Source organism: Acinonyx jubatus, chromosome A3 (genome assembly GCF_027475565.1).
Source record: "Acinonyx jubatus isolate Ajub_Pintada_27869175 chromosome A3, VMU_Ajub_asm_v1.0, whole genome shotgun sequence".
Lineage (NCBI taxonomy): Eukaryota > Metazoa > Chordata > Mammalia > Carnivora > Felidae > Acinonyx > Acinonyx jubatus.
In genome coordinates, this window is record NC_069388.1 from 124,559,927 (window position 1) to 124,575,246 (window position 15,320).

The 15,320-nt window shown below is 37.3% G+C and overlaps 1 protein-coding gene across 1 annotated transcript in view; it reads left to right on the top strand.

Annotated features, from left to right (window-relative positions):
- The window catches only part of SMC6 (structural maintenance of chromosomes 6), a 77,486-nt gene that overhangs the window by 37,248 nt on the left and 24,918 nt on the right, over window positions 1-15,320 (top strand). The window contains exons 17-20 of the mRNA XM_027077945.2: window positions 693-853; window positions 6,647-6,782; window positions 8,294-8,374; window positions 9,710-9,880. Of these exons, the coding sequence (XP_026933746.1) occupies window positions 693-853; window positions 6,647-6,782; window positions 8,294-8,374; window positions 9,710-9,880 (549 nt within the window). The remainder of the gene's footprint in view (window positions 1-692; window positions 854-6,646; window positions 6,783-8,293; window positions 8,375-9,709; window positions 9,881-15,320) is intronic.

The window sequence follows — 15,320 nt, forward strand, 5'->3', positions numbered from 1 at the left end:
TAGTTTGTCATAAAGCATTGTTTACAATGCACTATGGTGTTCTTTTTTTTTTTTTTTTAAATTTTTTTTTAACGTTTATTTATTTTTGAGACAGAGAGAGACAGAGCATGAACGGGGGAGGGTCAGAGAGAGAGGGAGACACAGAATCTGAAACAGGCTCCAGGCTCTGAGCCATCAGCACAGAGCCTGATGCGGGGCTTGAACTCAGGAACCGTGAGATCATGATCTGAGCCGAAGTCGGACGCTGAACCGACTAAGGCACCCAGGCGCCCCTCTTTTTTTTTTTTTTTAATGTTTATTTATTTTCGAGAGATAGAGCAGGCACGTTTGAGCAGGGGAAGAGCAGAGAGAGAGGGAGACAGAATCTGAAGCAGGTTCCACCCTGTCAGCAGCACAAAGCCTGATGTAGGGTTCAAACTCACAAACTGTGAGATCATGACCTAAACTGAAGTTGGTCTCCCAACTGACTGAGTCACCCAGGCACCCCTACTATGGTGTTCTAAAGACTCTCAGTAGTTTTAATTCTTTGAATCTTGAGTTGTTTTTGAAATTCTTTTTTTTAACTTTCTGGAATGATTTTATTTATGTTTAAATAAAAATACTTGAATCTTATAATGATAGCATTTTGAAATTGTGCATCAGAAAGGCTATGGCATAATTTGAAAAATGTATTTTTCCCTCTATTTTTTTAGAGTAATTCTGTAGCTCGCGCAGTAATGCAGTCTCAAAAGCCACCCAAGAATTGTAGAGAAGCGTTTACTGCTGATGGCGATCAGGTCTTTGCAGGACGTTACTATTCATCTGAAAATACAAGACCTAAATTCCTAAGCAAAGATGTGGATTCTGAGATAAGGTTAGTGTCAGTGCAAGCTTTACTGTGGTATTCTGACTGCTCCCTGTGGTATTCTGTCTGCGCCCTGCAGTGTGCTTCCTTTCATATTACTCTAGCAGCAGTTATTTCAGGGAAGGATTGTGAATATTTTCGGGCTTCGAAGATCATTTAGCTGGATGTAGAATTCTGGGTTGATGGTTGTTTCCCATCATCACTTTGACAACAGTATTTTGGACGGAGAACACAAGTGTGTTCCCTTGACCAGCTGGTCTGCACATCGTTTACTGCCTGTCTGCATGGAGATGAGAGCAGAACAGCTACACCACTGTTCTGGCGTTCAGCTCTGACTCTGCTCAGTGAGCGTATAGGTGTGCTGGTTTACATTCTGGCTCAAGTTCCCTGTTAACATCTCTTACTGTATTTTGAGTTGCACTGTTCTAAAAGGATCAGTCGGCAGAATTAGAACATACATCTAGGAAAACAGAGCTTCCAGAAGAGACTAAGTGAGAAGTTGAATGACAAGCTAGTAAGTGTATTCAATGAGATGCACAAGCATGCAGAAAGGATTTTTGGTACCAAAAATCATTTGAGTTTTCCAAACTAATTCAGTTGATGAATTGATGGGTTTTGGAACTGAATTAGTGACCTGGAAAACCTTCAGTAGAAGAACTAAAAACTTTAAGTAAAATAAATATCTAAGAAAATTGAGTAAAAGTGAAAGTATTCTAAGTAATTTATATATGTAGGGGAAATGAGAGTTTCATCAAAATAGATCTCGTTTTCAAATAGTATTAGTCATTTTTATGTCATGAGAGCAGCATAAAGAAAAATAGCTATAATAGGTACCAGAACATTTGGTAAAACTTCTTTCTTAGCAACAGAGAAAAGTTGAATGACCAGCAACTTGGTGTCATGGCACTGAACGCACATTTTGTATTGACACCAAGTCTTTCTGACGGGATAGATGTGGGAATGTGCCAGTATAAACGTGACCTGTAAAGTGGTAAGTTTTTGTCCATTGTGCCATGACATTTAAATCAAGCCTTCCTGATTCTTAACTGGGTAAGACTAAATTATATGGTATTCAATAGACACGAGTGTAAAATATATAAAAATACCATAGTGATGTTACTCTGTATGGCTCACACTTTTCTTTCGATAAAAATTGCCTCATGTATTTATGTCCCAAGTGTTAAAGAAAAAAAAAAGGATGACATTTTTGGAAAAGATTGTAAGTATGCCTCAGCAGCGAATTGGGATCTCTGATTCCAACAGTTTATTTATTTTATTTTATTTTTTTTGCTTTTGTGTATTCCAGTATTTTAGTAATAAAGGTTTCGAGTTGATATTTGGCTTCAATTTTTAGCTAACAGTATTTGTACTAATGTGTAGTGGACACGTCATTTGTTTTAAAAGTCAGGTGAACCGGTTTTTCAAAAATCGTTTCCCCTATTAAATAATACGGGAATCAATAAACTATTGACTGTAAATATGCCAAGTTCTGGGTATGATGTTCATTTAAATAAATCATACAGAGAAAGACAAATACTGTATGACTTCACTTACATGTGGAATCTTAAAAACAAAACAGACAAGCAAACAAAAGAAAACAAACTGATGCATAGATATGGGGAACAATCTGGTGGTTGAACAGTGTCTCTGCAGAGGGATGAGGGGTTGGGTGAAATAGAGGAAAGGGATTAAAAGGTACAGACTTCTAGTGGGAAAGTAAGTAAGTCATAGAGATGTAATGTATAGTATATTAATATTAATATGTTAACTTTGGTAACAGATGGCTGCTAGATTTTGTGGAGGTCACTTTATAATGTATATAAATATTAAATCACTTTGTGGTACACCTGAAACTAATGTAATATTGCACGTAAACTACACCTCAATTTACAAAAAGAGAGAGAACAGCTAATAGCTTAAAAAAGCCAAGCTTTAAAAAAAAAAAAAAAGACAGAAAGAGAATATACCAAGTTCTAATGATATTTAGATGACTTTTGTGTCATCTGTTTTGACCCAAACCAGTATATTTGCAAGTTTAAAAAAAATTCATTAGTGTTTTTTAAATATAGAAAAGTATAAGTTGGGAAACAAACGTAGCTCATGATCCTGTTTCTCCATAGTCCTTATTGATATTTTAAAAAATAATTAGAAGAGGGGCACCTGGGTGGCGCAGTCATTTGAGCGTCTGACTCTTGATTTCGACTCAGGTCATGATCCCAGCATCCTGGGATTGAACCCCACACTCAGCATGGAGTCTGCTTAGGATTCTCTTTCTCTCTCTTTCCCTCCCCTGCCCACCCCCGCCCTCTGCTCACATGTATGCTCGCTTGCTCGCTCACTCTCTCTCTCAAAAATAGATAGATAGGTAGGTAGATAGATAGATAGGAAGGAAGGAAGGAAGGAAGGAAGGAAGGAAGGAAGGAAGGAATCTGTGCATATGGTGAGATAGTCCAAGAAAGAAAGAAAGAAAGAAAGAAAGAAAGAAAGAAAGAAAGAAAGAAAGAAAGAAAAAGAAAGGAAGGAATCTGTGCATATGGTGAGGTAGTCCAAACAGCGCAGAAAAGTATACAAAATGAGACCATTCTCATCTCTCTTTCAAAAGTAAGGTAACAGTTTAGCAGTTTCTTACACGTGTTTTCTTATATGTGTTCCCAAAATAGTTTGAATCCTTATACGGTGACTTAAATTAGACATAATTCACATACTATAAAATTCCCTGTATTTTAAAACATACAGTTTAGAGATTTTTATTATATTCATAAGGTTGTGCAACCATCAGTGTAAGCTAATTCCTGAACATTTTCTTTACACCAGAAGGAAAACCCATATCCATGAGCCATTATTCCCCCAATCCCAAACCCCCTGGCAACCACTAATCCACTTTTGGGTTTGTCTTTATGAATTAGTCTGTTCTGGATGTTTCATATAAATGGAAACCTACACTATGCAACTTCTTGTGTCTGGCTTCTTCCACTTAAGTGTGAGCTGTGTGTAAGTGTGCATATGGTTTCTGTATCTTGCTTTTTTTCTACTCAGTGTTAAATCTGGGCAGTCTTTCCATGTCAGCACATTTAGAACTACCTCTTGGTAGCTCCCCAGGAGTTAACCAGTTCCCCGTTGATGGACATGAGAGTTACTTGCCATTTTCTCTTATAACAGTGCTGCAGTGAGAACACACATACATGGATCTTGGCATAGTTTTGAAAGTATATAGCTTAAATTCTTAGTAGCTAAGTAAAAAGATATGTGAATTTTTAAGTTATTTAATAGCTGTTGCCAAACGACTGTAATGGATGTATTACTATACAAGTAATGCTTTGATTTTAAATATTTAATAATATTAGCAATACTTAATATTTTTAATATGTACAATATTAAATGAGCTCTAATAGTTATTAAAATAGATAATTCAACATTTTCATTTTATTTTTATGTAAGTTGGCCATTTAATAGTGATTCCTAGATGACTCCAGAAAGATTCTCCAGTTTCCCATCATGTTAGGAATACGTGAAGGGTGCTTCTCTATACCCTTGTCAGCTCATCACTGACAGATTCCTGTTGATGAAAAATGGCTCTGGAATTTAAGTGAAGAGATTATAATTTATTTCACAGTTTCATAATGAACAGAGTGGCTTCTTAACAGGGAAAGGGTTTTAAGTTTTAAGTACAGGTACTGACTTGGTTTGATTACCCCCGTGTGGTTTCCCATGATGAAAGTACAAAGCAAGGAGCAAAAGAAATGTGTACGTTAACTCTCAGAATAATTCCATTGCAGTAACTGCTTATATACAAGATCATTAAAAAAAAAAAAAATGTACCTGTAGGTTTTTGAATTTTCAAAGTATTTTAACAGCTTAAATATAATTTTCCAAAGTTTATTTTTCAAATTTATTCTTTCCTTTGTTCTTTAAAACAGATATCGCGTGTATACTTACTGTGCCAGGCCCTGATCGAGGCACAAGACATGGCACAAAATAAAGTACAAAAAATTCCCCATCCTGGAGCTTAATATTAGGAAGGGGGAGATAGACTAGATGAATACTGTAACTAGGCCAAGTGCTATGGAGACAAACACAGCAGAGTGAGGGCTGCAGACCCAGGAGTGTACTACTTTGGCCGTTCCGGGGCATGTGTGTATCCCACACAAACCACGTGCACGTGCTCGCACATTTCATTTAGTAGCACAGGTTTTTCGCTCCGTGGAAAAATTAATTAAAAACTAAGGAGGAACACTGTATGAAAGTGTGTAACAGAATTCGCCCTCCCCTGCAAAAACAAGTTGTATAATTTAGCCGTTTTCTTGATATAAATTATGTTGATTGCTTAAGTTTATTCTAAATATGCAGGAAATTGTTTAATAACAATATTATTGTTATTTCATTGGTGCTTATTTCTGTGCTTATTTCATCGGTTTTTATTTTTGTTTTAGACTCTAGGTTTCAGAGTTTGTTTACTTGGTAAATATTTTGGTTTTTTAGCAAAGTTACTGTTAATAAAGGTCTAGATTTATATATGATAAAACAAATATTTCTTACTAATCTTGAGGAACCATCTTAAGTTTTTGTATCTCGCCCCATTTTTACCAGGAATACCATCATTATTTTCTTCTTTCTTCATTTTCATCATTCATTCGGCTAACATTTATTGAGTCGTTTTCTAATTTTGAGGATTCTGGCAAGGTAGTGCAGTTAGAATATTTCATCAAATTTTTTTTTTTTTTAACGTTTATTTTTGAGACAGGGAGAGACCGAGCATGAACGGGGGAGGGTCAGAGAGAGAGGGAAACACAGAATCTGAAACAGGCTCCAGGCTCTGAGCTGTCAGCACAGAGCCCGACGTGGGGCTCGAACCCACGGACCGCGAGATCATGACCTGAGCCGAAGTCGGATGCTTAACCAACTGAGCCACCCAGGCGCCCCAGAATATTTCATCAAATTTAAGCTGCTCTGTTATTAAAAAAGAAAAAGTGCTGTTATTTCAACCGTGGAATGGAAGGTGATTTCAGAGATGCTAAAATGTGGGAAACATATGCATCTTATCAATTCGAGACCAGTTTTTAACTGCAAAGGTGGTTCTCTCCCACCAGGCACACGATTTTGGGAGATAGGTGCTTGGGTCAGTGAGGCAGGAAGAAGTGACTTCTGAAGACAGTGACCGCTGTCACGGAGACGCTTTATAGCTTTGGCCTCTACTTGCTTTTCCCTCCATCCCTTTTCATTGTCTTCTCTCCATCCCTCTCACTCCCACACATTCAGAGCATTCATCTACCAGCAGTAAAGGTTGAGCTGTTGGGTTTATGTTTCACTGCTCTGTGCTTCTGTGTCTGTCCTTCCGTCTTCTCTCCTAGTTGGTCCAACTGAGGAAAGCTTTAGAGAACACGGTTCAGTTGTCACTTCTCCCAGACTCACTCCTCTGTTTCCATAGTTCTGTGGATGTAAAGTGTCCTGTTCACATTTTAACGTTACAGCTTATTTCCTGATTTTTCTTTCCTTTTAGTTTGATTCCTTCACATCAAAATTCTGTTTCCACTTCTGCCTGTCACTGTGCATGATGTGTGCCACACAAATCATGTCAAAAATATTTCTTAACGAAGTAAGAGAAATATGACTAGTTTAGATGTCTTTTGAAATCTCTGTCTTTTCATGTTATTAATAACTTAGTAGGAATATAGAACTGGTTTAACTGGATAGAGTTTTGCAAATCAACTACCACAAATAAGCTCTCCTTTGTAAAGATCTAAAGTATTTGTAATATTCAGAAACAGATTTGAGGTGTTTTTTTATCCTCTTGTCTGTGTCTAGTGACTTGGAGAATGAAGTTGAAAATAAGAAGGCTCAGATACTAAATCTTCAGCAACATTTGTCTACCCTTGAAAAGGACATTAAACGCAATGAAGAATTTCTTAGAAGGCGCCAAATACATTATAGAGAGTTAAAGGTAAGGAAAAAAATGTCCTTTTGTTTTGCTCAACTTACTTCCAAGTTTTGTTTTTTTTTTAATGTTTTACTTATTCTTGAGAGAGAGAGAGAGAGAGAGAGAGAGAGAGAAGACAGAGCATGAGCAAGGGTGGGCAGAGAGAGAGAGGGACACAGAATCCAAAGCAGCTCCAGGCTCTGAGCTGTCAGCACAGAGCCTGATACGGGGCTTGAACTCATGAGCCATGAGATCATGACCTGAGCCAAAGTCAGACGCTCAACCGACTGAGCCACCCAGGCACCCCCCCCCCCACCTTTTTTTTAATGACTTCCAAGTTATTTTTAAGAGCCTACCATTTATTTAGTTAGAGGAGCAGTTCACAAACTTTTTGGCCTCAAGCCCCTTTACAGCCCGAAAAAAGCTTTCATTTATATGGGTTTTACCTAATTATTAAAAATTAAAACAAACTTTAAGAATATTTATTGGTTCACACACACACACAAAAAAAAAACAAAACTCATTATGGGGTGCCTCAGTGGCTCAGTTGGTCAAGCGTGCAACTCTTGATTTTGGCTCAGGTTGTGATCTCATGGTTCGTGAGTTTGAGCCTGCGTTGGGCTCTGTGCTGACAGCTGTCAGCACTGCTAGGGATTCTCTGTCCACCGCACCCCCCCCCCCCTTTCTGCTCCTCCTGTGCATTCTCACTCTCTTCCAAAATAAATAAATAAATAAACTTTAAAAAAAAAAAACAAAAAACTATGTGTTCACAAAAATAATGTTTTGATGGAAAATAGCTATATTTTTCCAAAACCAAAAATAGTGAGAAACTTGACATTTTTATATTTTTGTAAACCTCTAATATCTGGCTTGATAAAACTCAACTGAATCATCACATCAGCTTCTGCAGTCAGTCTCTTGCAGTAATTACCCATCATATAGTTGTAAACCTTTTGCACACTCGTGAGAAAGTGATAGTAAAAAGGGTGAATAATGTAGTGTTTTTGTGAAAATAGTTTTGACCTCATAACCCCTTGAAAGAATCTCAGAAGCACCAGGGGATGCTTGGATTGTACTTTGTGAAGCAGCGTATTGAAGTAATCTTGCCATAACCTCCACCTTTCAGAAAAGGGTTTTCTCAGTAGGGTCAACACTGTCATCATTTTAACGCTAAGGAGGAGTGTTTACATCCTTTTTTCATGGGACTGGATTAGCAATAAGGATGATCATGACAGACTTTATACGCAGCTTCCTTTTGTTCATTCAATACTAATGTGTCTCTGTCATTTGCCACAAAATCCTCTGTAACAAAAGCAGAGTAAGGGCTTTGTGGATTAATACATCCTTTCTGGGGGGCCCTTCCTTCCTTCGTTCGTTCCTTCCTTCCTTCCTTCCTTCCTTCCTTTGTCTACACCCAATGTGGGGGCTCGAACTCACAGCCCTGTGATCTGGAGTCGTGTGCTCTACCAACTGAGCCAGCCAGATGCCTGTTTCATTTATTTTATGTTACTAAAATCGAAATACTTTTTTTTCAGGTAAAAATAACAGAAAGTATTTCTGAAATTCGGGAACTTGAGAATATAGAAGAACACCAGTCTGTAGATATCGCAACGTTGGTAAGATTCTTTTCCTTGATTTACATGTAATGTTAAAATACAAAACTGCCAGGGGCGCCTGGGTGGCTCCGTTGGTTAAGCGTCCGACTTCGGCTCAGGTCATGATCTCGCGGTTCGTGGGTTCGAGCCCCACATTGGGCTCTGTGCTGAGAGCTCAGAGCCTGGAGCCTGCTTCATATTCCATGTCTCCCTCTGTCTCTGCCCCTCCCCCGCTCACACTGTCTCTCTCTCTCTCTGTCTCTCTCTCAAAAATAAATAAAAAATGTTAAAAAAATTAAAAATAAAATGAAATACAAAGTTGTCATTTAGGTTAATAACATGTACTCTAAGCTTTTTTTAAAATCCTTTATATGATGCTACCTTTCGCAATTGCTATCTTTATTTCCAAATAAGGTCAACACTACCTGGCTTGTAGCATTCAAGTTCCTTAATGTTTTGTATGTGCAACTTGCATGCATGATAATTGATTTTGTCTTCTACTACATGTAATAAAGCTATCAAAACTTGAACAGCATGCTTCTAAACAGTGGCCTTTCAAACCAGACTGCCTAGCATAGTTTTGTTCAGAGTTAATCAGTATTAATATTAATGGATATCTTTTAGTCAGTTGCAGTTGGTCTCTTCATTGTTGAGGTTTTTTCCCCTAAGAAATTGGTTCTCATTTTATCACACATTTGTTAGTCTTTTATTTTTCAGACAACTGTTTATTACATTCAGCTTAGCTTCTCTAAGTTACAGTAAGCAGTGCAGTAGATAGATTACCGTCTTGTTAAAATGAATAAATGTATATTGAATGTCCACTGTGCACCAGGCACCATATTAAGTGCTGGGGGATATAACAGTGAACCAGACAAAGTCCTGGCACTGATGGAGCTTTAAGCTAATGAGTTATTTGTCTTCGTTTTTTATTAGTGATCTTATTCTCCATTTTTTATTTTTCTGCTTTAATTCCTTAGGTTTTTTAAAGGTATGGGCTATGTCTTATTTTTGTTTACTCAGTATCTAACATATTGTCTAGCACATGATAAATATGTATGCACACTGCGTTTTGAAAGAAAAAGTAACTAGATAAAATAAATCTTACTTATGATTATGACCTCAAGCACAGTATAGTTTCACCTGTCTCCCATATGTCAGTCTTTCTTACTGTTGAATCATTTTCTACTTTCTGATTTACCACCAAGGGTATGAAAATTTGCTAGTGCTCTTTGTATTTGTCTTTCACTGGATCGCCTGGAGCCTGTAGTTTCTCTTCTCTCAGAATCATTTGCACTGTTTTTCTGTTTCATACTTAAGTATTTTAATTAACTCCTTACGTTCTGTAAATGTGACCAGGAAGATGAAGCTCAAGAAAATAAAATCAAAATGAAAATGGTTGAGAAAAATATGGAACAACAAAAAGAAAATATGGAACATCTTAAAAATCTGAAAATAGAAGCAGAAAACAAGTATGATGCGATTAAACAGAAAATTAACCAACTATCAGACCTAGCAGAACCACTTAAGGTATGTTACTGTTACTCTGTTGTTATATGTGTATTTTATGTTTCAGCTCTGTATCCACACTGTACTTGCTAGATACTGCCCTAACAGAATTTATGGTTAAATGTAAATGCAACCAAATAAAATGGGATACAAACCAAATTTTCATCAGTAGGCCAATTAGAATTAAACACTTCTGTTCATGTCTTTAGGAAAATAAATTGGTAAAAATTTGTTTCTCCTAGATTACAGCTTTTGTTTCCTCTTTATTTTGTGATGAATTTTTTTTTTCTTCTTGTTTAGAACCAGAAGCAGGGATATCTTGTCCATCCACCCTGCTTCTGTGCTCACCTACTCTGTTGTCTCTCTTGGCTTTCCTTCAGTAATTCAAGGATTAGTTGTATAAAAATAGTTATAGATTAGGGGCACCTGGGTGGCTCAGTCGGTTGAGCGTCTGACTGCGGCTCAGGTCATGATCTCACAGGTTGTGAGTTCGAGCCCCGCATTGGGCTCTGGGCTGACAGCTCAGAGCCTGGAGCCTGCTTCAGATTCTTTGTCTCCCTCTCTCTCTGCCCCTCCCCACTCACGCTATCTCTCTCTCTCTCTCTCAAAAATAAACATTATTATTATTTTTTTAAAGTGGTACCTGGGTGGCTCAGTTGGTTAAGTGTCAGACTTCAGCTCAGGTCATGATCTCACAGTTCATGAGTTAATTCGAGCCCCATGTTGGGCTCTGTGCTGACAGCTCAGAGCCTGGAGCCTGCTGCAGATTCTGTGTCTCCCCCTCTCTCTGTCCCTCCCATGCTCATGTTCTGTCTCTCTCTGTGTCTCAATAATAAATAAATGCTAAAAAAAAAAAATTTTTTTTTAAAGTTGTAGATTAGATTTAAAAGCCAACTTGAAATGGCATGCTACTAAATTCTTGTTTATTGACATGTTTCTATTATGTTCCAGGCTGAATTAAACTGGTCTTTTTTAAAAAAAACTTTTTTTTTTTTTTAAACACATGCACTTTGAAACCAAATTTAGGGAAATAAAATTATTTAACAATTAAATAGTATACCTTTCCCTGTTTAGCTTAGTTATCAATAGATTATTGTCATTATCATTTTTACAAATAGCTCAATTGTTCTCAGAACTTTAAATGTTATTTATAAGAGTCTGAGAAGAATAATGTATTTTAAGAGGCTGAGGCATCTTGGGTGCCTGGGTGGGCCGGTTGATTAAGTGTCCAACTCTTGGTTTCTGCTCAGGTCATGATCTCACGAACCGTGAGCTGAGAGCACAGAACGTGCTTGGGATTTTCTCCCTCTCTCTCTGCCCCTTTCCTCCTCAGGCTCTCTCTCTCCTTTTCAAAATAAATAAGCTTAAAAAAAAGAATCTGAAGGGGGTATGCTGAATCAAAATGGATTTAGGTATTTTAATAGTTTAAAAGAATTGTGCATGTAAGGTTTACTCTACTTGTCTCCATTGAAAATTTTGGAAGACTTCACTTAGAACTGGGAGAATATTAAAGGAAGGTGCAGCATGTGCTGCCTGCAAACACCCTGTTTGCGGTGGTCTCTCTGGAGATGCTGCCCAGGAGCTGGGGTCCTGCCTGCCTCTGTAACCCAGGGTGGCTTACCTCTTTTCTGTTTGCGATACAAATGAAAAATCAGAAAACAGACTGATAAGTTAACTGATGAAGAAGAATATAAAGTTTAAATATTAAAATTGTGAGGAAGAGAAATGTATTAAAGATAATATTGAGAAAAATAAGAAAGCATTTGCTACATACAGGAAATAAGAAAAAGGCAAAAGGATAAAAAAGACAAAATTAGTTTTTAAAAGAAAATGATAAGAAGGAGTAAGATAAATATTAAAATCATCAAGAATAGACTAGGTAGAATTCAGAATTCAGGAATTAGAGCAATGAAGTTACAACAAAAGTAAGATTAAAAAGATATTTTAAATGGGTAAGGGATTGAACAAGCTGACTTAAAATCAAAATGATGAAATATGTTAATCTAGAAAAAGTAAAATTGCACCTAAATTATTCATCCCAGACAACTTAAAATTCAAAACAAGAAATGAAGAAGAGTAAGCTGTGTTCTGTTCTTGTAGGTATCTATCTCTAGGCTAATGCAACTCCTGGGATTGGGAGTTTGAATAAGTTTAAGAGCAGAAAATATGGGCAGAACGCAGTAAAGATTCTTGATCTTAGCTCTTTGCCCTGGCTGCAAATAACTGAAAGCCAGGAGGCGAGTCCTTCGGTGAACTTGCATGCAGTCAGCTGGTAGCCAGGAGGCTTTTCCTCCTCAGTATCATGTCACGTTAGCCATCAATAACTGCAGGACCAACAGGATATGGCTAACAAAATAATTTAATTCCTGAGACACTGCCATCGTGATATATTAGCAGCTTCGAGATGTCATCTGCTTGCTTGTAGGACAGTTGTTCATTTTGTGTCAAGGGTGGTGAGGGGTAAAGTACTCTGTTTAGATATATAGTCATGAAATTTTGGTATAAGGAATATTTTTCTCACTTTAAACAGTCTGTTTTGATTTACACTGCAAATTTGATGCTTCAGTTTTAGTTGCAAGTTAAATTTGTCAGACAAGGAGTGTGGCTCACATCGAGCCTGCAAAGATAGATGGTCTGCATTATTGGAGTAGGAGGCTCTCAGTTTCCGATATAGGGAGTTTATTTGGATCAAGGGTGACTGTACTTTTAAATATTCCAAAGTAAGAGGCACCTGGATAGCTCAGTTGGTTGAGCGTCTGACTGCGGCTCAGGTCATGATCTCGCAGTTCGTGACTTGGAGCCCCACATCAGGCTTGTTGCTCTCAGTGCAGAGCCTGCTTCAGATCTTCTGTCCCCCTCTCTCTCTGTCCCTCCCCCACTCGTACTCTTTCTCTCAAAAATAAATAAAACATTACCAAAAAATTGCACCTGGGTGGGCTAGTCGGTTAAGCGTCCCACTTCAGCTCAGGTCACTTTGATCTCACAGTTCGTGAGTTTGGAAACCTGTGTCGGGCTCTGTGCTGACTTAGAACCTGGAAGCTGCTTAGGATTCTGTGTCTCCCTCTCTCTCTGCTGCTCCCCTACTCATGCTCTTTCTTTCTCTCTCTGTCTCTGAAAAATACATATTTAAAAAAACAAATAAAATTTAAAAATTATAAGATAATATTTCATAGGTTTTTAAAACCTCATAATGAATATAGATTTATGTGAAGCAAGTGGCAGTAATAATGCTGTAGCAGTTTGTCCAATGTTGCCGAATAAAACTGGTTACTTAGACATCCAAGAGAATGACATTTTTTGAGGATTATGTTCCTTCTATCACCCCAGCCTATTTTTAAAAGGCTGTAATTTCTTAAAGCTTAGAAATGCTCTAGGTTTAGGGCTACATCAGCCTTTAATTTTAGACCTAATCCCTCCTAGTTCTCATCTAACCCAGGGTGAATGTTAACTGACTGTTCAAATCTCTTGATCTTCATGTCATCAATAAGATGAAATGAAATAAAATACTCTCTTGCTTCCCTTTTAGTTTTAAATGTGATGGTACCTAGGACATAAATTTATTAAGTACATAAGAGAAGTCTGTTATGGTAAGTGTGGAGAAAGGGATAGTAACATCGTATGAGTTTCTTTTCATCCTGTTATATGAGTTAAGTGTGTAACTTTCCACAGTTGCCAGGAGGGAAGATTAACCAGCACAAACGTGGCCTGATATAGAGAGTTTGTTTGGATCAAGGGTGATTCTTCTTTTAAAAATTCCAAGATAAGGGGCTCCTGGGTGGCTCAGTTGGTTGAGTGTCTGACTTTGGCTCAAGTCATGATCTTGTAGTTGGTGAGTTTGAACCCCACATCAGGCTTGTTGCTTTTAGTGCAGAGTCTGCTTCAGATCTTCTGTCCCCCTCTCTCTCTGTCCCTCCCCGACTTGTGCTCTTTCTCTCAAAAATAAATAAAACATTAAAAAAAAAATTACGGGGCACCTGGGTGGCTCAGTTGGTTAAGCGTCCGACTTCAGCTCAGGTCACTTTGATCTCATGGTCATTTTACCCCTCTGGCTCCCTGAAGCAAATATGGGGACTGTTTCAAAGTTCCTACCACAAATGATTAGAAAACTTAGCATTCAACCATCCTCTTTCATAAGTTACTCTATTTTCTAATTGTAATGTCTCCTACTACATAAAACATAAAAATTCAAATAAACTGCTTGAAGTAAATGAACAGCTTATCTCCATCCTCCATGGAAGTTTTACTAGAACTCTTTTATAATCAGACATCTACCATGGGTGATAGTTATTCAGCAGTGTGAACAAGATGCAGTAAATTGTGCTCTTATGATAGAAGGTGGCCTAAATCCTGCATTATATGGGGCAAATGTTTTCAATTTTTAAGATATTTCACAAGTTCTTTTCCTTTTTGGGATACTTCCACATATTCTATCTTTCATGATGCTGTTATTGCTGTCTTAGTTTGTGTTTTTTCTCTGTTTATAACTGTCACTCTTGAGGCTGACCATGATAATCACAGTGTGTATGACCAATGCTGGGCCCAAAAATCAAACCAACAACTGAGTGGAGTTTAATTTGGTGGTTCTTAAAATCAGGATATTAAAAAAAACCAAAACATTTTATTGAGATATAATTGATGTATAGTAAATACACATGTAAGTGTACAGTTTGATAAGTTTTGACGTGTATCACCTGTGAAGCCACACAATTAGAGAAAGGAACGTGTCCTTCACACTCACAAGTTTCCCCATGTCCATTTGTCATCTCTCTCTCCTTATCCGTCCCCCTTGTCCCAATTACCAATCTGCTTACTATTTCTGTATAATTTCTGTGTAATTCTACACATTTTGTAGAATTATATATAAGGGAATCACACATTATGTACTCTTACTTTTTGGGGGGTTTGACCTTTTTCAGAACATAACACACTGTCTAGCACATAATGTCTATACTATAATTTGAAAGTGAATAAAAAATCATTCTTTTTGACTATGATATTCATATTTTACTTGAATCAGTAATTCACTCCTTTGTATTGCTGAGTAGTATTCCATTGTATTTGATATATCATATTTTTTTAATTCATTTACTTATTGATGGACCATATGGGTGTCCAGTTTGGGAGCTATTACAATGAGGAATAGTGTAGAAGTCTTTGTATATCAAACTAAATGAAAACACTGTCTGCCAGTCTGAACTTTCTTTTGGTGGTTCTTAAATCAAGAGCCATTTTAAAAATTGAGATTCATGGATTCCAGGCCAACTAAAATAAAATCTCCAGAGGTGAGTTCTGGAAATCTGTGTATTTTTTAAAATGTCCAAATTGACTAGAATGTAATCTGTTAAGAGAGCTGCCATAATTAATGGCTATGTGCATATATCATCTTCTAAAATCTTTCACCAATCTACACATTCTCTGAAGAAATTGCATGTTATATCTATAAGGCATATAAGGCATCCTC